General features: G+C 47.0%; 1 protein-coding gene across 1 annotated transcript in view; it reads left to right on the plus strand.

Moving 5' to 3' along the window:
- Window positions 1-13,401: 13,401 nt before the first annotated feature.
- Window positions 13,402-22,218, plus strand: part of LOC138826403 (protein phosphatase PTC7 homolog) — a 41,683-nt gene continuing 32,866 nt past the window's right edge. The window contains exon 1 of the mRNA XM_070021540.1: window positions 13,402-13,920. Coding sequence (XP_069877641.1) covers window positions 13,689-13,920 — 232 coding nt within the window. The 5' untranslated portion in view covers window positions 13,402-13,688. The remainder of the gene's footprint in view (window positions 13,921-22,218) is intronic.

Here is a 22,218-nt window from a genome sequence, read left to right on the forward strand (position 1 = left end):
GGGGGGATCCAGTCACAGGGCCTGAACTCTGGGCCTGGGCGCTGTCCCTCAGCTTTTCAGCTCAAGGCTAGCGCTCTACCACTTGAGCCACAGCGCCACTTCCAGCTTTTTTCTTTTTGCTTATGTGGTGCTGAGGAATAGACCCCAGGGCCTCAGGCATGCAAGGCAAGCGCTCTACCACTGAGCCACCTTCCCAGCCCCTGCTGTGTGCTTTCTAAGGTAAGACCCAATTCATTCTTCTGCATGCTTCTCCAGTGGCATTTGCTAGAGGACCTCCGTTCCCAATTATGCAGTTGTAGTAACATTGTCCATTGCCCTAGCCATGGGTGCAGGGAGTTTTTCTCTGTTCCTTTCCTGACTCGTATTCCAAACTGTAGTAAATTGTTCACCCATTCACGTCCATTGGGTGAAGGGATTTTTCTCAGGCTTTCTCTATTTTCAGTGGTTACAAATAAAAACCACAATATCCATTCACATAAAGATTTGTGTGAACATATGTTTTCCTTTCTCTTGGGCTCATACTTAGGAGGAGTGAGATTTCTGGGTTAGACAGTCAGCGTGAATTTAAATTTAGAAGAAACTGCCCACATTTTTTGTTTACTTTTTCTTTTCCGAGTGACTATCCAATTTTGCATTGCTATCAGCAGTGTAAGAATTTCAGCAGCTACTGCACCTCTCAGCAATCGTGATAGCCAATTTTGTTTGCCTTTTTTTTTCTTTTGCATCAATGCTGGGACTTGGACTCGGGGCTGGTGCTCTACTCCTTGAGCCACTTCTGGATTTTTGCTGGTTAGAGACAAAAAGTCACATGGATTTGTCAGCCTAGCTAGCTTTGAACCACCACCCTCAGATTTCAGCCTCTTGAGTAGTTATAGGATTACAGGCATGAGCTACTGGCTCTGTTTTTAGCTAGTCTAATAGATCTCTAGTAGTATTTTATTGTAGGTTAGTTAGGTTTGTTTTTTGTTTTGTTTTTTTTTGGGTCTGGTCGTGGGGCCTGAACTCTGGGCCTGGGCGCTGTCCCTCAGCTCTTCAGCTCAAGGCTAACGTTTTACCACTTAAGCCACAGCGCCACTTCTGGCCTTTTTCTTTTTGCTTATGTGGTGCTGAGGAATGGACCCCAGGACCTCAGGCATGCAAGGCAAGCAATCTACCACTGAGCCACCTTCCCAGCCTCTGTTTGTGTGTGTGTGTGTGTGTGTGTGTGTGTGTGTGTGTGCTCCAGTCCTGGGGTTTGAACTCATGGCCCAGGCACTGTCCCTGAACCTTTTTTTTTTTTTTTCTCAAGACTAGTAGTCTACCCATTTGAGCCACAGCTCCACCTCCAGCTCTTTTGGTACTTAATTGGAGATAAAAGTCTCACAGACTTTCCTACCTAGGCTGGCTTTGAATATAAATCCTCAAGTCTCAGCCTCCTGATTAGTGAGGATTACTGGCATGAGCCACTGTCACCTGGCTCTGGAACTATTCTAAACAAACAAACAATCTTTTTTGGTAGAAAAAGCACTACAATCAGTGTTTGGGCTCAGACTCCATAGTAACTGTGTGACCTTGAACATGGCTTCTAGTGCCCGGGCCCCCAAATGCAATGCAGCCTCTGCAAATGGGGCAGAAGATGACACAAGGTATTTCCTACATTGGAGTAAGAACCCGGGCTCCTCTCTGTGAAAGGACAGGATGATACTGATGGACAAAAAAAAAAAAAAAAAAAGACTCTGTACGGTATTCTCACAATTTAAAAAAAAAAAAAAAAAAAAAAGGGCTGGGCTGGGAAGGTGGCTCAGTGGTAGAGCGCTTGCCTTGCATGCCTGAGCCCTGGGTTCGATTCCTCAGCACCACATAAGCAAAAAGAAAAAAAGCCAGAAGTGGCGCTGTGGCTCAAGTGGTAGAGCGCTAGCCTTGAGCTGAAGAGCTGAGGGACAGCGCCCAGGTCCAGAGTTTAGGCCCCACGACTGGACCAAAAAAAAAAAAAAAAAAGGCTAAATAGAAAACTAACTTCATCTTGCCTGAAAGTGGGACATTTTCCAAAGATTATCAGGTTGCACTCTTGCAATTCCACTTTGTACCTGTAGGTGACAGTCTCTGTCACCAAAACTTGAGTCTTCTCCCAGGGCTGACCTTGAATGGGAGAAAACTTCCTTTGTCTGAATGAGCATTCACCAGGTGCCAGGGGACAGCATTGATCAGATGATAGCGTCGACAATGAGCAACAGCTCTACAATTAGAACGTCTTTCCCTCCCAAGAAAACTCCCTAATGAAGGTGTGCTAGGAGGTGGAGCCCCGACGGGAGTCCTCACTCCCAAGTCCAATGCCCTATTCTGTGAGAAAACCCAGCAGGTTGCCATAACCCAGTGGGTTCGCGCCTGGCTAATCTCAGCCACTCAGGAGGCTGAGATCTGAGGATCTGAGGCCAGCTGGAGCAGAAAACAGAAAAGTCTGTGGGACTCTTATCTCCAATAAACCAGCAAAAATTTGGAAGTGGCGGTGTGACTCAAGTGGAAGAGTGCCAGCTTTGAGTATAAAATCTCAGGGACAACATCTAGGTCCAGAGTTCAAGCCTTACCTCTCCCTTCCCCCCCCAAAAAAAAAATTAATAAAATGGCAGATTTGGCCCATTAATCACATTATTTCAGCCAGAAAAATGCATGTCCATTTGCCTTGCTATTTACTATTGATTAAAGACTCAGATTCTTTTTCTTGGGGGGGGGGTCAGTTGTGGGCTTGAACTCTGTCCCTGAGCTCTTCAGCTTAAGGCAAGCACTCTACCACTTGAGCCACAGCTCTACTTTCTACTTTTTTAGTAATTAATTGGAGTTAAGAGTCTCACAGATTTTTTCTGCCCAGGCTGGCTTTGAACTGTGATCCTCAGGTCTCAGCCTCTTGCGTAGCTAGGATGACAGGTGTGAGCTATTGGGGTCAGGGCTTACAATTCTTACTGCCCTGTTGGAGATTAACCAGTTTGCATCTAACCAAGTTTCCTACTTTCTCAAAATGTTCTCTCAGTCTGTCTCACTATCTTACTGTTTATTTCTGTCAAGATGAATAAATGTTTGTTACGTATTCTTTCTATATTTGAATGAGTCACCGGTTAGCTTTTGACATTCCGGTTTGCTCTATTTTGTTGTTCTCTAGTAATTAACAGTCGCACCTATGAACTAACAAAAGAGCCTGTGTTATAGAGAATGTTTAAAAGAGAAAACATTCAGGGCCAGGTGCCAGTGGCTCATTGTGGAGGCTCATTACAATGCCTACAATCCTAGCCTTGAGCAGAAAAGCTCAGTGGTAATGCCCAGACCCTGAGTTCAAGTCCCAGTACTGGCATGCATACACACACACACACACACACACACACACACACACACACACACACACACACACACACACAAATTTATTGTTCTATTTAAGTAAGTTAGGGAGCTAATTTCTTTCTTTTTTTTGTCAGTCATGGAGCTTGAACCCAAGGCCTATCCCTGAGCTCCTTTGCTCAAGATTTTAGTGCTCTGAGCCACAGCTCCACTTCCCATTTTCTGGTGGTTAATTAGAGATGAGTGTCACAGACTTTCCTGCCCAGGCTGGCTTTTGAATAGGAATCCTCAGATCTCAGCCTCCTGAGTAGCTAGAATTATAAGCATGAGCTACAGGCACCAGAGGCAGTGAGACTCTTCTCTCCAGTTAGCCACCAGAAAACCAGAAATGGCCCTGTGGCTCAAAGTGGTGGAGCACTAGCCTTGAGCAAAATTGCTCAGTGACAGCACCTTGGCCCTGAGTTCAAGCCTCATGACCAACAGCAACAATAAAAAACAAACAAACAAACAAACAAAAAAACACCTGTCTTCCTCCAGTTCAAGCAGCTGGTCTTTCTCTATTTGTCTCTTTTCTGGTAGTATGACCAAGCATGTATTTTTGGTGGTGGTGGTGGTGGTCCTGGGGCTTGAACTCTGGGTCTGAGCTCTGTCCCTCAGCTCTTCAGCTCAAGGTGAGTGCTCTACCACTTGAACTACAGCACCACTTCCGATTTTCTGGTGGTTTATTGGAGATAGGAGTCTCATGGTCTTTCCTCCCAGAGCTGGTTTTGAACTGTGATCCTCAGCTCTCAGCCTCCTGAGTAGCTAGGATTAGAGGCGTGAGCCTCGGGCAACCTGGCTTCCTGGACTTCTTGAACAGACCAATTTCCCCTCCTTCTTAGTTTAAGCTGTCCCTGCCTACACCCAAAAGCATGACTGCTATACCATAAGGCCACTCACTGTTCTTCTCTTTGTTTTCTTGAATAAAACCATACTCCAGTCTGTGGGTGAAAGTCAGAGACTGGGCCTCCCGGGTCCACTGCTAGGGTCAGAGCTTCTGCAATAAACAAACTAGAGTCAACCTGCTAGGCAACAAGCAGAACCTCCTGCCCACCAGCCTGCAGCTCTCAGAGCCCAAGATCTGCCCTCGGTCAGGGAAGCCTCCTCCCCAGGGTGGGACCAACGGGCTTTCTCCTCAATAATCTAATCCCGTGTTCCAGCTGCCAGCTGAGGTCAAAACTGTGCTCAGGCAGGCTAGGTCAAGGCCAAGGCCAGCCCAGAGGCCCTGGCCCCCAGGCCTTTGCCAGTTAAAATCCTGCCCAACAATTCCAGCTATCACAAATCACCCAGATTAAGAATTCGCTTGACCTACAGTTACCTGGAGGCCCTGGATCCTGACTACAATAGAAATTGGATCTCCACGTGTTCTTTTAGCTCCTCCAAACATCAATCTTTGTGTCTGAGTTTTCTGAAGAGGATATTGTAATGACCCTTTTAGAATTTAATCAGGGTCATAATGGAATTATGTTCTTTGTCTCCCCAAACATTTTGTGTGTTAGTGCCAGTATTGGGGTTTAAACTCAGGGCCTTATATCCTTTTTTATCTTTTTTTTTTTTTTTTTTTTTTTGCTCTAGATTGGCTGTTCTATCACTTGAGCCGCAGCTCTACTTCTGGCTTTTTGGTGGTTTGTTGGAAATAAGAGTCTCATGGACTTTTCTGCTTAGGCTGGCAGATCTTGCTAGCTCACCTTCTTGAGTAGCTAGGTTGACAGGTGTGTCCTGACCTTTCCAGGACTCTAAGCCCACTCTGAAATGGAGGCAGGAGGCAGGCAGCCAGAATGTATGGGACAAGTACTATTTATGAGGTTGATGGGAGACCCTGGCTAAACTGTGCCCACAGTTTCCCCTCTAGAGCAAGCTGATTTCTACCACCCAAGGCTGGGTCACTCAAAACTCCACGGGGGCACGCCCCCACAATGGAGAAGGAATTGTGTGTGTCTAACAGTTAGGAAGAACTTAACAAGTGCAGAAAAGGCCCCTGGGACTGGTAGCTCATGCCTGTAACCCTCGTTACTCAGGAGGCTGAGATTCGATGGTCATGGTTAAAGCCAGTCCACACAGGACAGTCTGAGAATCATCGTCAATTAACCACCAAGAAATCAGACATGGAGCAGTGGCTCAAGAGGTAAGAGCATCAGCCTTGAACAAAAAAGCTCAGGGACAATGTCCAGACTCTTTTTTTTTGGGGGGGTGGTCTGGTTGTGGGGCCTGAACTCTGGGCCTGGGCGCTGTCCCTCAGCTCTTCAGCTCAAGGCTAGCGCTCTACCACCTGAGCCACAGCACCACTTCCAGCTTTTTTCTTTTTGCTTATGTGGTGCTGAGGAATTGAACCCAGGCCCTTTTGCATGCAAGGCAAGTGCTCTACCACTGAGCCACCTTCCCAGCCCCAAACTCTTAAGTTCAACCCCCAGTACCAGAACAAGGGGAAGGGGTGTCATGGGCAACATCTTTGACATTCTTTCCAAAGCCCACTAGTCACACAAGTTACCCACATCTCAAGCACAGTTGGAATAAAGAAGTCAGACCTGTTTCCTTTTGTAGTTTTGTGCAGAAAAGCAGAGGATTTGTTCCCTTCCATCAGTTGCCATTGGTTAGGAACTTGGTTCTGGATTCAATAAAGGTAGCCATGGTACCTGGGTCACATGATATATTGGCTAGGAGTTATTGCTTTGCAAGTCAAAACCAAGCTTAGACGCTTCGGAGGACGGGGAGAGGGGAGGGGGAAGATGCAGGGGCTGGGAGTGACCTCCGCTCAGGCAAAACTGGACTGGGAGTCTTGGCATTGTCTCCAGCCTTGTGTCTTACCAACTCCAGGCTCTGCTTCCATCCCTCTTGGCTTTATTCTCAGGCTGCTTCTATAGCCAAGAAGTAGCAAAAAAAAAAAAAAAAAAAAAAAGCCACCAGTACTAAGCTTGCATCCACCAGGGTAGGATCCCTGGTGATAAGCCTTTCTTTCTCATTCTTAACTTTTAGTGACATCTCATACTTGAAGTTAATTGGTCTGGCTCGGGTCATGTGCTTTCTCTCTGGACCAATCAAGTTCAAGCAAGAGAATACAATGCTGTGACAGGTCAGTCCTGGCTTCTGTGTCCACTCTTGGAGACTTTGGTCCATTTTCATCCCAACTTCATGACCCTATATTGGATTATTCCTCAAGGAAAATCAGAATATTACAATGAGAGACACAAGAAAGCCAGTCCCAGCAGGTGCTGGCGGCTCACCCCTGTAATCCTAGCTACTCAGGAAGCTGAGATCTGAGGATTGCGGTTCAAAGCCAGCCCAGGCAGGAAAGTCCATGAGACTCTTATCTCCAATAAACCACTAGAAAACCGGAAGTGGTGCTGTGCTGTGGCTCCAAGTGGTAGAGTCCTAGCCTTGAACTAAAGAGCTCAGGGACAGCGTCCAGGCCCAGAGTTCATGCGTCATGACCGACAAAAGAAAAAAAGAAAAAGAAAGAAAGAAAGTGAGGCCTAGCAGAGGAAAATGTAACTTCCATACTTGGTTCTAAGCAAGATGAATGGACTGGAAAGACTGGCCTGTGGCTAGTTGTGGCTAGTTCCTCTAAAGCTTCCAAGGGCAGCCTTAGAGTCTTGGGACTTTGTTCTAGTTCACCAGTTCAATCCAGTTCCACCTTCTGATTTGAACTTTACTGTTTTGGGATAGACCATGCTGGTCTCAAACTCCCAATCTTTCTGCCTCAGCCTCCCTAAATTCTGAGATTAAAATTGTGTGGCCATCTTGTCCTGCTGGTATGAACTCTGTGTGTGTGTGCATGTGTGTGCCCTTGCTGGTACTAAAGCTTGAACTCCAATCCTAGAGCTCTTGCTGGCCTTTCTGGCTCACAGCTGGTGCTCTACCACTTGAGATATGCCTCAAGGCTTTGTTTTTTTTGTGTGTGTGCCAGTTCTGGGGCTTGAACTTAGGACCTGGGCACTGTCCCTGAACTTTATTACTCAAGACTAGTGCTCTAATACTTAGGCTATAGCTCTGCTTCCATCTTATTATAGATTATTTGGGGATACAAGTCTCATCGACTTTTCCTTTCATGGCTTCAAACCATGATCCTCAGATCTCAGCCTCCAGAGTAGCTAGGATTACAGGTATGAGCCAGTTAATACTTCCTTGGAAGATGGATAGCCAAGTTTATAGAGGGTCAGAAGGTCAAAGGAGATTATTCTAGTTTACTTGCTTAATGTGTGTGGGTACACATTATTTAACCTTTTAAATACTTTCTTCTCAAATAAATCATATTGCTAAAATCTTTATTTTTTAAAAAAGAGGGCTGGGAAGGTGGCTCAGTGGTAGAGTGCATGCCTTGCATGCATGAGGTCCTGGGTTCGATTCCTCAGCACCACATAAGCAAAAAAAGCTGAAAGTGGCACTGTGGCTCAAGTGGTAGAGCGCTAGCCTTGAGCTGAAAGCTCAAGGACAGCGTCTAGGCTCAGAGTTCAGGCCCCTGTGGCTGACCAAAAAAAAAAAAAGATGGGGGTCTGGGAATGTGGCTTAGTAGAAGAGTGCTTGCCTAGCGTGTGTGAAACCCTGCATTCCATTCCGTAGTACCACATACACAGGAAAAGTCAACTGTGGTGCTGTGGCTCAAGCGGTAGAGTGCTAGCCTTGAGCAAAAAGAAGCTCAGGACAGTGCCCAGGCCCTGAGTTTAAGCCCCAAGACTGGCAAGAAAAAAAAAGAAGATGGGTATCCCTTTTCCAGAAGCCTCCGGCTTCCCACAGCTGCCGCCCGTTCATAACACACTTCCCCTCCGTACTTCTGCACTTCACCTGCGGTCACACCTTTCTTCCCTGGAGCTAATTTTAACCTCCTCCTATTCCTACCACGCTTGGCCGTCAGCTGGGGGGTTATGGGCTGTTTCAGATCTAACAAGCGTTTCATTAATATTTGTTCACTTGCCCAACACCTCCACACCCCAGTGATTCTCATCTGGGAGCTTTGCCCCCCACAGGGTGTATGGCAATCCCTGGAGACATTTTCCATTCTCTTAATTAGGAGTGAGAGGGGGGCTACTGATATCTAGTGGGTAGAGATGAGGGGTGCTGCTGATTAGTACCTCCCCCTCAGTGCCCAGGACAGCCCTTCACAGCGAAGTATCCTGCCCCCCGGTGTTTCTAGTGTGGTTGGAGAAATCTATAAACAAATGAATGAAGTTGCCGCAGCCCGCTGTCTCAGGAGGCTGAGGTGTGAGGATAGAAGTGTGAAGCCAGCCCAGGCAGGAAAAAGTCCATGGAACGTTTATCTTCAATTCACCAGTTTAAAAGCCAGAAATGGAGGTGTGGCTCAAATGGCACAACACCAGCCTTGAATGAAAAAGCTAAGTAAGTGACAGAATCCAGGCCTTGAGTTCAAGCTACATTGCTAGCACAAAAATAAGCAAGAGACAAAACTAAAAAACAAAAACACACCCAACCAACCCAAACCACAGCAAATGAGTGCTCCATTGGCTAGAGTTAGCAAAAGGAAATCTGAAGAGACCTGTACACCAGTTTGGCAGGAAGTCCTCTTTAGAAAACTCATGCCTTTCTTCCCTGCCCCCCCCCCCCCCCCCCCCCCCCGCGGTCTTTTTTTAGGAGCTGAGGTTATGGCAACTCCCATCCAAAGTTCTTTCTGAGTACCACAGGGGTGCCCAGGGAACAGATGGTATTTGCACACTTGCTTGCCTCTGGGAGTAGTGACTGACCTCCTAGGAATCCTTGAAGTGCTAGGAATGTAACTCTATTAAGGAAGAGAACGCTGCCTCGAAGTCCAGCAAAATGTCAACTGCGAGTTGTGCCCCCAGGGGCGGGCATGGGGGTGCTTTTCACCGAAGTCTCTCCTGGCTTCACGGCTGGCCACACTTCAGAGGTCAACAATGCAAGGGGACCCCAAACTCTCCTCTTTTTAAAAGAAAAGAAAAAAAAAAGGAACGTTGAGAAAATACTTTGTGCACCACCTGAACAGAAGGGACATTCCCGCCAGCTCAGGACGGAATCACCTGTGGGAGGGCCGCCCCGCACGGTGCCGCTCGCCTGGGGCTTGGGGTCGTGCTTGGCTTTTTCACTCAAGGCTGGTGCTCTACCACATGAGCCACTCCTTCTTTTCTGGCTTTTTTTTTTTTTTTTCTTTGTTGGTTAATGGGACATATGAGTCTCTGGGATTTATCTGCCCCAGCTGGCTTTGAACCTTGATCTTTAGAACTCAGCCTCTCAAGCAGTTAGGATTACAGGCGACAGATCCGGTCATAACTGGTTCTTGTAACCAACCTGGAACTAGTGTCCCTGTGAATGAGAGAAAAGGTTGGTCTGGAGGAGCCTGGGAAGTCCAGGAATAGGGGTTGACATACTGTTTTTAAAAAAGCTTGCCCTCGGGGTAGCATGACCTGGCAGGCTGGCCAGGACTTGGTAGTGGTGTGCTGGCTTCAAAGAACAACCTTTAAGAGCAGCTGGCAGAATGGACTTGGAACACAGGATTCCAAGAGGCGCCAACCTAGGATCCCAAGAGACTGCTCTTAAAAAAAAAAAAAAAAAAAAAGGTAGCAGGACGCTGGTGGCTCACACCTGTCATCCTAGCCACTCAGGAGGCTGAGATCTGAGGATCACAGTTCAAACCCAGCCGGGGCAGGAAAGTCTGTGAGACTGAGCACTGTCCCTGAGCTTCTTTTGCTCAAGGCTAGCACTCTACCTCTTGAGCCCTAGCACCACTCGGGGCTTTTTCTGTTTATGTGGTACTGAGGAATCCAATCCAAGCACTCTACCACTAAGCCACCTTCCCAGCCATCTATGTGTTTTTGACAAAGTGCTGCCCACTGTGCGAAGTTTATTCAGTTTAGTTTTGATGAAAACCTTTGAGGGCAGAGGCACGTAGAGTGCTTGGCATACTCTATGCAAAAGCGTTTATTGCCAGCAATAATTAGGATAACTGAATCAAGTGTGTTGAGTAGCTGGCTGGCAGGACTTTAGGTATATGCAGAAAATATTTAGAAAGGAATATTTAAAGGACCAGATGGGAATCCCAAAGTAATTACAACCCTATCAAAGTGAACTGGAAAAAGACCAACGTTCCTGGTGGCAGATACATATTTATGCTTCAATTAAACAAAAAAATTCCAAATTGGTTTACTTGCCCTTCAAAGCTTGACCTTTCTATTATTGTGTCTGAACTGAACTCATTCAATGATTTTATAATTCAGTACATTTTTCTTTTGTTATTTATGGACCCTGTTCTGATTCTTTTTTTTTTTTTTTTTTTTTGTCGGTCGTGGGGCTTGAACTCTGGGCCTGAGCACTGTCCTTCAGCTCTTCAGCTCAAGGTGAGCGCTCTACCACTTGAGCTACAGCACCACTTCCGGTTTTCTGGTGGCTTATTGGAGATAGGAGTCTCACAGTCTTTCCTGCCCAGGCTGGCTTTGAACCGAGATCCTCAGATCTCAGCCTCCTGAGTAGCTAGGATTACAGGCGTGAGCCACCAGCGCCCGGCTCTGATTCTTTCTTTTATCCAACAGCTATAAATTCTTGTATAGCGTCCCAAGCATTGAATTAGATACTGCCAATATATCTGCAAATGCTCATTGCCATGGGGGGCCATAGACTCCAGAGAGGTGTTTGCTCTTTCATTCATTGAAGGAAATATTGACTGTGTGCCCACATGCCCCGCACACAGCACTGAAAAGCCGGGGATCCTCAGACTCTGGAACTACATCCTAATGGGTGGGGCAAAGGTTGTGAGGCTGCTGAGCGCCTGGCTGGAGGTCAACTAGCACAAAGGACACAGTGTCAAATGAGATACAAAAGATATGCAGAACCTAGATTCCTCCCTCTCCCCTCCCTCCCGTGAAGAGTATGGCTCTGAATGTCTTTACACTCATACAAACACATTGTATTTAGGAGCTCATCTAGTAGGTGACAAACCCCATTACTTTAACTGTTCTTCAACCTAAATAACTTTGTAGGGAAATTGCTTAGAATAGTCAAGGTCTGGAGAGAGGCTATGTGCTATCTTTGGTGAAGCTGGGCTAAGACTTTACAAGAAAAACCACAAAAAAACTACCTCATTTTGTTATTATTATTATTGTTGTTGTTGTTATTATTTTTGTCGTTGTGTTGTGGGGCTTGAACTCTGGGCCTGAGCTCTGTCCCTCAGCTCTTCAGCTCAAGGTGAGCTCTCTACCACTTTAGCTACAGTGCCACTTCTGGTTTTCTAGTGGTTTATTGGAGATAAGAGTCTCATAGACTTTTGTGCCTGGGCTGTCTTTGAACCATGATCTTCAGATCTAAGCCTCCTGAGTAGCTCGGATTACAGATGTGAGCTACTGGTGCCTGGCTAGTATTTATTATTTTTTGCTCAAGAGCTGACCTCTCTCTTTCTGTGTGTGTGTGTGTGTGTGTGTGTGTGTGTGTGTGTGCACGTGTGTGCGCACACACGCTTGTGTTTGCTGGTACAAGGGCTTGAACTCAGGCCTCAGGTATTGACTCAAGGCTGATGCTCTACCTCTTGAGCCACACCTCCACTTCTGGCTTTGTGCTAGTTAAATGGAGATAAGAGTCTCATGGGCTTTTTTTTTTTTTTTTTTGGTCCGGTCGTGGGGCTTAAACCTCTGGGTCTGGGCGCTGTCCCTCAGCTCTTCAGCTCAAGGCTAGCGCTCTACCACTTGAGCCACAGCGCCACTTCCAGCTTTTTTTCTTTTTGCTTATGTGGTGCTGAGGAATCGAACCCAGGGCCTCGAGCATGCAAGGCAAGCGCTCTACCACTGAGCCACCTTCCCAGCCCCTCTCATGGACTTTTCTGCTCAGGTTGGCTTGGAAACTGGATCCTTATGTCACACCGCTTGAGTAGCTAGGGTTACAGGTGTGAGCCAGAAGCCAAATGTCAACCTCTTTTTTTTGTGCCAGTCCCAGGGCTTGAACTCAGGATCTGGGCACTGTCCCTGAGTATTTTTTGCTCAAGGCTAGCCACTCTATCATTTGCGCCCAGCTTAGTTCCAGCCTTTTCTGTTTATGTGATACTGAGGAATTGAACCTAGGGCTTCATGCATGCTACCACTAAGCCACATTTCCAGCCCCACATTTTAACCTCTTGAAGAGAAGAGGTGGCAGCTGTCAAAGGAGGAAGGGGTTTCATTTTTTCAAGTCTTTAGGGTTCTTCATGTCCTCTACATACAGGCCAGGTGAAGACACACTTGTCCTAGGCAGACTATCTAGAAGGTTAAGATTTAGGACATGGAACCTTTATTCCCTATTTAACAATGTTTGAAACGCATACACATATGCTATGTCCACAGTGGTCCTGCCTCTCTCTATCACAGCTAGGGACATATAACATATTTTTCCTCAATTCTTCCTAAAACACAAGGCAAAATTCTCTTCCCTCCATGTTTGGAAGTTCATGCCCTGAACTCTTCCAGAACATTACTTGTGGAGTAGTCATTATATTTATGTACTGCTGTTTCTCAAGGGGTATATTGTAGGATAATATATAACCAAAATCATGGTTGGTTTGAGGGTTTTGTTTAAAGTGATGTTGCCTTTACGTACAAGATCCTGTTATTTCTTTGTTTTTGTTTTTGTCCGCGACAAGGAACGAAATTCAGTATCTGACCCTCTCACTCTTTAGCTAGCGCTCTACCACCTGAACCATGCCTCCAACCCCCAAGATACCGTTAAAGACTGGGGGAGGGGTCAAGCGGTAAAGGGCCTGCCTGGGAAACCACAAGGCCCTGAGTTCAAACCCCAGCACCATAAATAAAGGAATAAATGAGTGAATAAAGTGGATAAAATAAACGAGTAATAAAACCAAACCTCCAGCCAATCCACCTGTAATTCTCCTTAGCTAAACCTTAGTCCCTCATCGGGGGAGTCCTAAATCCTGGCTCCTAGGCAGCCCATTCCACAGAGACTACAACCCCCAGAAGGCAGAGCACACACACGCTCTGCGCATGCTCGACCTCAATGAAAGCATAGGGCAGCGCGCCCGAGGGGGCGGGGCTTGGTCCTGAGCCTCGAATCGGGGGCGGGGCGGCAGGCGGGGCTAGCGAGGGGCGGTGCTGCCGGCGCGGCCCGGAACACGCTAGTGGAGCGGAAGATGGCGGCAGCAGCGGCAGCTGCAGCCGGGACCCCACTCGGGCTGAGGCGGAGAAGCCGCCGGCTCTGACCTCGCTCTGGCTCCGGTGCGCGCAGTGGAGCGTGTGCGAGGCCCCGCGCGTCGGGCAGGGGCGGCGGCGGCTACTGCGCGCCGCCCTGAGGAGCGCCCCGGCGGCGGCGCGGCGGCGGCGGCGGCTGAGGAGAGAGCCGGCTCCGGGCCTCCGCGTCCTCCCGCTGCCCGGGGCCCCCGCCTCCTCGGGGGGGCGGCGGCGGCGATGTTCTCGGTCCTCTCGTACGGGCGACTGGTGGCCCGCGCCGTGCTCGGCGGCCTCTCGCAGACCGACCCCAGGGCCGGCGGCGGCGGCGGCGGCGGCGGCGGCGACTACGGGCTGGTGACGGCGGGCTGCGGCTTCGGCAAGGACTTCCGTAAGGGCCTCCTGAAGAAGGGCGCGTGCTACGGGGACGACGCGTGCTTCGTGGCCCGGCACCGCTCGGCCGACGTCCTCGGTGAGTGTCCGCCCGGGCCCGGCGCCCCAGCCCGGGGCCCGCCTCCTGGGGACTCCCTGGCGCGGGGCTCCCCGCTCCCTCGCGGTGGGCGGCGGCGGAGCCCGGGCGCCGGCGGGCGGGCAGCGCTTTACTAGCGAGCGGGCGCCGTGCCGAGCGCCCGAGGCGGTGCCTTTTCTGCTGGGACTCCCCCCTCCCCCGGTCGCGGAGCTGGGGGGAAACTGAGGCGCGGAGCTGTCGAACCTAGTGCTCAAGGTCACCGCTAGGGAACGCGACCCGTCCGTCCCCTGCGCGGAGCCGCACTTGCTCACTTGGCAGCGACGGCCCCGGGCGACCTCGGCGACACCTGCCGGCTCCTAACCGCGCTCGGGTTTCCTCCCGCCTCCCTCCGCTCGCTGCGCGCCCGGGGATCCCGGCTGCTCCGCGTGCTCCTGACGCCGCGGCCTGGCCGCCAGCTGCGGGATCCCGAGCAGCTGAGCGGCCGACTGCGCGAGCCCCCTGACCGTCCTGCCTTGATCGCGACCAGATTTTCATCCTCTTTTGAAGAGTTTCGCAGTGGGGTGGGGGGTGGGGGGACTCACTGGCCTGGTGTCAGAATCCTCACAGTGCGTTCTTTCAAACTGATCTTGTCCGACTTGAGGTCACTTAGGGTGGCAGGCAGTCTCCTTGACCCAAAATAGAATGTCCGAACCTGTTAGGAGCGGGCGGCCAAGACAGCTTTGAGAAGTGGTCACAGTCTTTTCAGAAAGGTCACAGGTGTCCCCTGAGGCCTGTTCATTCTGCGTACACATTTGTAGGATTTTCGGGGTGGAGGGGAGCCTCAGGAAGGGATCAGTAGAATTTACAAGCCATCATCTTTCACCTAGTGTTTGGCTCTGCGTGTCAGGGGAGTGCTGTGGAATGATAAGCCATTAACGCTCTCATAGCAAATCACTTCCTTTGAAATTGAAGGACATGCTGTCATTGAATTTAGGTTCAAATGTTACTTTTTGGTTTCACTTCTCAAGTGATGTTGCATTTTTGTTTACTTTAAATTCCATAGGCTAAAGCAACGTTGGGCATTGGAATAAGTGGTGCTGTCAGGTTTTTTTTTTTTGTAATCAGTTTTTAATCTGAATTCAGAGTGATCGGTAATGTAGCTTTGGTTTTGCACAGAGATGAACAATTTGTAAGTTTAAGTTGCATGCACTGCTGGCTAGTGTGTGGATCTTGTACATCTATAAGTCTGTAAAGGATCTTCTCTACTGTAGGTTTGTTCTGAAGTGAGATCTTGCTGTTTTTCCCAGGCTAACCTCCACCTTCTGGGCTGAAGTGATCCTCCTTCCCCCACCTTCAGGGAAGTGCTGGAATGCTGGGAGTTAGAGAAGAGCCAGTCTTCTAATTATTCATTTTACCCACTCTATTACCCACATATTTTATTTTATTTTTTGGTCGTGGGGCCTGAACTCTGGGCCTGGACACGGTCCCTCAGCTCTTCAGCTCAAGGCTAGCGCCCTATCACTTGATCCACAGTGCCTTTACAAAGGTAAAGGAAGTTTTGGTCAAACCCATTCTAAAAGAAATAGGGGGGGGAAGATGTATACACAGGCTTAATTTGAGGTTCAGCTTTGTCCCTTAGTTCTGTGACTCATGGTGGTAGGTGGAGGCTTTCTAGTCTCCTTTTCCTTATCTAGCCCAGAGGATAAGAACAGTGCCTACTGCTAGTCCTTCAAGAGTGCAGCTTCGTGTGTGTGTGTGTGTGTGTGTGTGTGTGTCTGTGTCTGTGTCTGTATGTCTGTGTGCGTGTCGGTGTCGGTTGTGGGCTTGAACTCTGGCCTGGGCACAGCCCTTCAGCTCAAGGCTAGCACTCTACCACCTGAGCACAACACCACTTCTGGTTTTCTGGTGGTTCATTGGAGATAAAGAGTATCATGGACTTTCCTGCCTGGGCTGGCTGTGAACCATGATCCTCAGAGCTCAGCCTCCTGAGTAACTAGGATTACAGGTGTGAGCCACTGGCTCTCAGCTGTGTGTGAGACTCTTATCTCCAATTAACCACTCAGAAACCAGAAGTAGAGCTGTGGCTGTAAGTGGTAGAGCTGGTAGAGCACTAGCCTTGAGCCCCTAGGCCCTGAGTTTAAGCTCCATAACTGACCAAAAAGGAAAAAAAGAGATCCGTTGTCCTAGAACTCCCAGAAAATGTGCAGAGGTAAAGGTGTGCTTGGGCTTTTGGAGACTTCACTGACTGCACCCACAGGCCATCTACAGTTCCGTGCTTGGCTGTCTCAGCTCTGTGCTTTTCCTGAAAGGAATACTACCAGGCACAGTGACACTGATGGTTGCTTTTGTCACCAGGGAGTGATGGTCCACCAGATTTGACAAAAATCACACACACACATGCGTGGCCACATGCAAACACACAAGGTGTGTGTGGGAACAATGAGGTACAGGTTCTCCAGGCTTGTCATGTTGTGGAGGAGCGCTTCCGGAAAGCCATCTTGAAAGTCACCTGAAACAACTTCCTAAGTAGCTTCATTTGATCTTGGCTACTGTGTGAGCCTGTTCATGTGATGGTGACTTCTATTTTATTGACTCCATCCCAGGTGGTGGATGAGACAGAATCTGGCTGTGATGTAATGAATCTTTTTTTTTTTTTTTTTTGTCGGTCGTGGGGCTTGTACTCTGGGCCTGGGCGCTGTCCCTCAGCTCTTCAGCTCAAGGCGAGCGCTCTACCACTTGAGCTACAGCGCCACTTCCGGTTTTCTGGTGGTTTATTGGAGATAGGAGTCTCACGGTCTTTCCTGCCCGGGCTGGCTTTGAACTGCGATCCTCAGATCTCAGCCTCCTGAGTAGCTAGGATTACAGGCGTGAGCCACCAGCGCCCGGCTGATGTAATGAATCTTTAAGACTGCCTTTTATTCTAGAAGGTGGAGTTATAAACTGAATTGTATTTTTTTAAAAGTCTTATGGCTACAAGTTTTTAGAATTTAGACATTAATTAATTAATTAATTTTTATTTATTTATTGGGTCTGGTCGTGGGGCCTGAACTCTGGGCCTGGGCGCTGTCCCTCAGCTCTTCAACTCAAGACTAGCACTCCAGCACTTGAGCCACAGCACCACTTCCGGCTTTTTTTTTTCTTTTTGCTTATGTGGTGCTGAGGAATTGAATCCAGGAGGCAAGCGCTCTACCACTGAGCCACCTTCCCACCCCTAAACTGAATTGTATTAAAAGACTATGTTGATTACTCAAGAGGCTGAGACCTGGAGCATTGTTTCAAAGCCAGACTGGGCAAAAAGTTCCATGAGATTCCTTTTGCAATTAAACAACAGAAGGTAGGGCTGGAAGCATGGCTCAAGTGGTAGAGCACCAGCTGAGAAGGAAATTGAGCAAGTATGAGACCCAAAAGGCTGTGTTGAATAATTGTAAAACTAGAATTGAGCTTCTGTGCTTTTTGAATCTTCTAACTTTATAGATACTTCATTTTCTTTGCCATATTTATTGCATCTAGATTGTTCACTGTGGTCACTCAGGACTTGTTAGGAATGGAAACTATTTCTTTAGTGTGAGAAAGAAAGTACTATTTTGTGGGGCTGGGAAGGTGGCTCAGTGGTAGAGTGCTTGCCTCGCATGCATGAGGCCCTGGGTTCGATTCCTCAGTACCACATAAGCAGAAAAAGCTGCAAGTGGCATTGTCTCTCAAGTGGTAAAGTGCTAGCCTTATGCTGAATAGCTGAGGGACAGCACCTAGGCCCAGAGTTCAGGCCCCATGACCAACCAGAAAAGAAAAGAAAATACTATTTCGTTTCCTTAATTTAGAGTCATCCATCCTATTAGTCATGCAGTGACTAAAGTACTTGGTGCTTTATAACATTTTTGTAGTCCCCCCTGGATTTCTTTTAGGAAAAACTAACTATGGTGGGTGTGGTGATACATAGGCACCACTCCTATCCCCTGGAAAGTTGGCAAAGGTGCTTTCTTTACTGGGTCTAACAGGAGTAAACCAGTGCCAGCATGAACGTTGGACATTTTTCTTGTTCCTTCTTCTCTGTAGTTAATCCTAAGTTCTCTTATTACTCTATATGATACGGCTTCCTAGGTTACAAAATATGATAGCTGCCACAGCCCTAAGCTACTTAACAATGAGCTCATAGGCTGGTGAGAATTGTAAGACTTAGACAACTTGGAATCCTGTTCTTTTACACCACTGTTGAGAAAACATTGCCTACAGAGTGTCAGATGACTTTAAAGTTAGTCCACTGGCTATTGACCTAACTGAGACTAGCACTTGGTCTCACCATCTCCTTGGACCATGCTGTTACACTTGTGGTTGGATTTTCTTGACAAGATAGGTAGAGTCTAAACTAGTCTGTCTCTAGCTACTGTTTGTCCTTCAAATCTGCCCACTTAGGGGTGTGTATGTGTGTTTTTAACTTTTTATGCACTCTGACTCATAGCTAAAATGCAACAAAAACTCCTCAGCATGCTAAGCCACAGTTTACACAAACCATTTATTTGAAAATGGCAGCATGGCCTGTGCCATGTAAATTTTGCCTTCTGAATATTGAGTTAAAAAGCAATACTTACAAAGCAGTGGGGTATTTAAGTGTGGCTTAAGTTGGAATCCAAATATGAAAATAAAACAATTTTGTACTCCAGCCTTTTGGAACTTTTTATTTTTTACTGTGGTCAGGATTCTGAGGTATTATTGTGCGTCTTACCAATCTTAAAAATAACCTTAAGGTAACACTATGCAGATCTAAATTTTATTTAAGAAGTGAATGGGTTAGTTGAATTTGGAGTTTACAAGCAGTTGTGATTGTTTTGATATCCCTGATAGAAGCTCAGTGTCTGATTGTGGGTTGTTTGTTCTTTTTGTAAAAGCAGTGCATTGGGAGACTGTGTGCTTGCTACTTTTAGCCTTTTAAGACATCTCTTTGGAATTCCAGCTAGACTTCATGTCAGGAAACCAGTCTCATTATTAAATAGTCACATTTTCTTAAATTGCTGCCTGATTTACTTAATAGCAGGTGTGACCTTGAGTGATTAAAAAAAAACTGAACTGTGTAATACACATGCCCTAACATTCATCCTTTTACAAAGTATAATTCAGTATTTTGTACATTGACAAGGTTGTGCAACCTCAACTACTACCTAATTTCAGAACATTTTCATCCCCTCAGGATATTCTGCTGCTACTCCCCCATTTCCTTCTCTCCCAATCCCTTGTATAGAAAGTAGATTCTGTCTCTGAATTTTCCTATTCTGGCCATTTCCTAGAACTGTAGTTATGCTACTATCACTTTCACTTAGCATGCTTCTGAAGTTTGAAGTTTGCTTTGGTACATGTGTCATACTTCATCTTTTTTTTTTTTTTTTGGTAGGTCGTGGGGCTTGAACTCTGGGCTTGGGCGCTGATCCTGCGCTCTTCAGCCCAAGGCGCATGCTCTACCACTTGAGCCACAGTGCCACTTCTGGTTTTCATGGTTTATTGGAGATAAGAGTCTTAGGGACTTTCCTGCTGGGGCTGGCTTTAAACCGTAATCCTCAGATCTCAGCCTCCTCCTGAGTAGCTAGGATTACAGGTATGAGCCACTGTGCCTGGCACTTCATCCTTTTTTATGGCTAAATAACATTCCATTGAATACATATATCATATTTTGTTGGTCCATTCCTTTGGTGGTGGTCATTTTGGCTGTTGGCAATAATGCTTTACACATTGGTATTTAAGCTTTCGTGTGGACATGTGTTTTTAATTTTTTTCCAGGTATATATCTAATGGTAAAATTGCTGGATTATATTGTAACTATTTAACTTTGGGAGATACTTAGGCTTCCCCTCTCCCCCCTCCAGTGAGTGTTGGAACTCGGGTCAGGAGGCCTGAGCCCTGTTCCTTGTTTTTTTTTCCCTCAAGTCTGGAACTCTATCACTTGAGCTATAGCTCCCTTTCCAGCTTTTTGGTAGTTAAATGGAGATAAGAATCTCATAACTTTGTTCTCTGGGCTAGCCTTGAACCTGAATGCTCAGATCTCATCCACCTGAGTAGCTAGGATTACAGGCGTCTGAGCCTAGGCATCTGGTGATACTTACTTGCAATAAAGAATTATTTTATATAGGGGAAAATGCTGTTTAAATGGTAGCAACCGGATCTGTAAGATCAGCAGTTGAAATGTTCCTGATTTCATAAAGCTTTCTAGGAAGAATGTGGAATGTTAAGGAAGAGGGAGCTGTCCAGAACTAACAGGCAGGCTTTATTAAGTTGTCTGGGGCTTTTCTGAATGTTCTGGCATTCTGTTGTAAGACTGGGTCGATGGATATACATATACTGCTTACTGTGACAACTCCTGCTCAGAAATACTTTTCTTATTTTGGGTATATAGATAGCTGTATTGTACTTTGTTTTCAAAGTCATGTCCTCATTTGTTGTAGTTACAGGAGACATTTTCAAATATATTTATTTATTATTATTATTATTATTATTGTCAGTCGTGGGGCCTGAACTCTGGGCCTTGGCGCTGTCCCTCAGCTCTTCAGCTCAAAGCTAGTGCTCTACTACAAGAGCCACAGTGCCACATCCGGCTTTTTCTGCTTATGTGGTGCTGAGGAATCGAACCCATGTCCTCATGCATGTGAGGCAAGCACTCTGTCACTGAGCCACCTTCCCAACTCCCCTGCAAAGATATTTTAAATCATAAAGAAGGAGGGTACAGTTGGAAGCTAGTTGTGGAGGGTTTTCTTGTAGGGGAGGGCTGGGTGGGAGGAGGCCATTCCTGAACTTTAGCATGGCTTTGTCAACTGGGCAGTACATAACCTGAATGGTTGCAACAGAGTCCAAGTGGAGTTTGTACTAGTGTGTGGCACCAGGAACTCTACACCATGTCCTTTGGATAGATCAAACACTTACGTCGAGTTCAGACTCAATGTCAAGTTCATTTTATGTACTGTTCTCATATCTTTTAGAGAAGCCTTACCTGGGGCCCATTCACATTTTTCAGGAAAGTACTTTGGGAAAGCTAACAGTCTTTTTTTTTTTTTTTTCCGCTGGTCACGGGGCTTGAACTCTGGGCCTGGGCATTGTCCCTCAGCTCTTCAGCTCAAGGCTAGCACTCTACCACTGGAACCACAGCACCCCTTCTGGCTTTTTCTGCTTATGTGGTGCTGAGGAATCGAACCCAGGGCCTCATGTATGCGAGGCAAGCTCTCTACCACTGAGCCGCCTTCCCAGCCCTGCTAACAGTCTTATATCTAAAGAAATTTGGCTAGTCAGTTGAAAATAGAATGCCTTATGACTTTGAAAATAAGAGTTGACTTCAGGTTTCTTTTTAAGAAGTGGTGCCCTGGATCCTAAGCAGTGTTTTTTGTTGCTGTTGTGATCTTGTTGTTTCATCATTAGCAGTTAAATTTGTTAAAAAATTATCTTGTTTGGAGTTGTTATACATTTTTAAAACTCTTGGGTTTATTTTTTCTTTCTTTTTTTTTTTGTCGCTCATAGGGCCTGAACTCTGGGTCTGGGCGCTGTCCCTCAGCTCTTCAGCTCAAGGTTAGCACTCTACCACTTGAGCCACAGCACCACTTCCGGCGATTTCTGCTTATGTGGTGCTGAGGAATCAAACCCAGGGCCTTATGCATGCAAGGCAACCACTCTACCACTAAGCCACCTTCCCAGCCCTCTTGAGTTTTTCTGTCTCCCTAATACCCAAAATCATTTGTATACTACTTTGTAAATTCACAAAATCATAATTCTAGATTTTTTTTCACAGATGCCACTCTACTACAGACGTCATTAAGCTGATAATACACATTCCTATTCATTTGAATTTGTTAGTCTTTGGTTTAGTTCTTTAAATTTAGTTTACAATTCTTTTTAGCTGGGTGCCAGTGGTTCACATCTGTAGTTCTAGCTATGGAGGCTGAGATCTGAGGATCACCGTTTAAAGCCAGTTGGAGCAGGAAAATCCATGATACTTTCATCTCCAATTAACCACTGGAAAACCAGAAGTGGCTCCATCAAAGTGCTAGAGCCCTTGAGCAAAAGAGCTCAGGGACAGTACTCAGGCCCCGAGTTCAAGCCCCAAGACTGACCAAAAAGAATTCTTAAGATGGAAAGATACAATGAAGTACATTCTATAAGATTAGGAGTGGAAGCCGGGTGCCAGTGGCTCACGCCTGTGATCCTAGCTACTGAAGAGGCTGAGATCTGAGGATCATGGTTCAAAGCCAGCCCGGGCAGAAAAGTCATTGAGACTCTTATTTCCAATAAACCACTAGAAAACTGGAAGTGGCGCTTTGGCTCAAGTGGTAGAGCACTCGCCTTGAGCTGAAG

Source organism: Dipodomys merriami, unplaced genomic scaffold, assembly GCF_024711535.1.
Source record: "Dipodomys merriami isolate MVZ:Mamm:240054 unplaced genomic scaffold, mDipMer1.0.p SCAF_142, whole genome shotgun sequence".
Lineage (NCBI taxonomy): Eukaryota > Metazoa > Chordata > Mammalia > Rodentia > Heteromyidae > Dipodomys > Dipodomys merriami.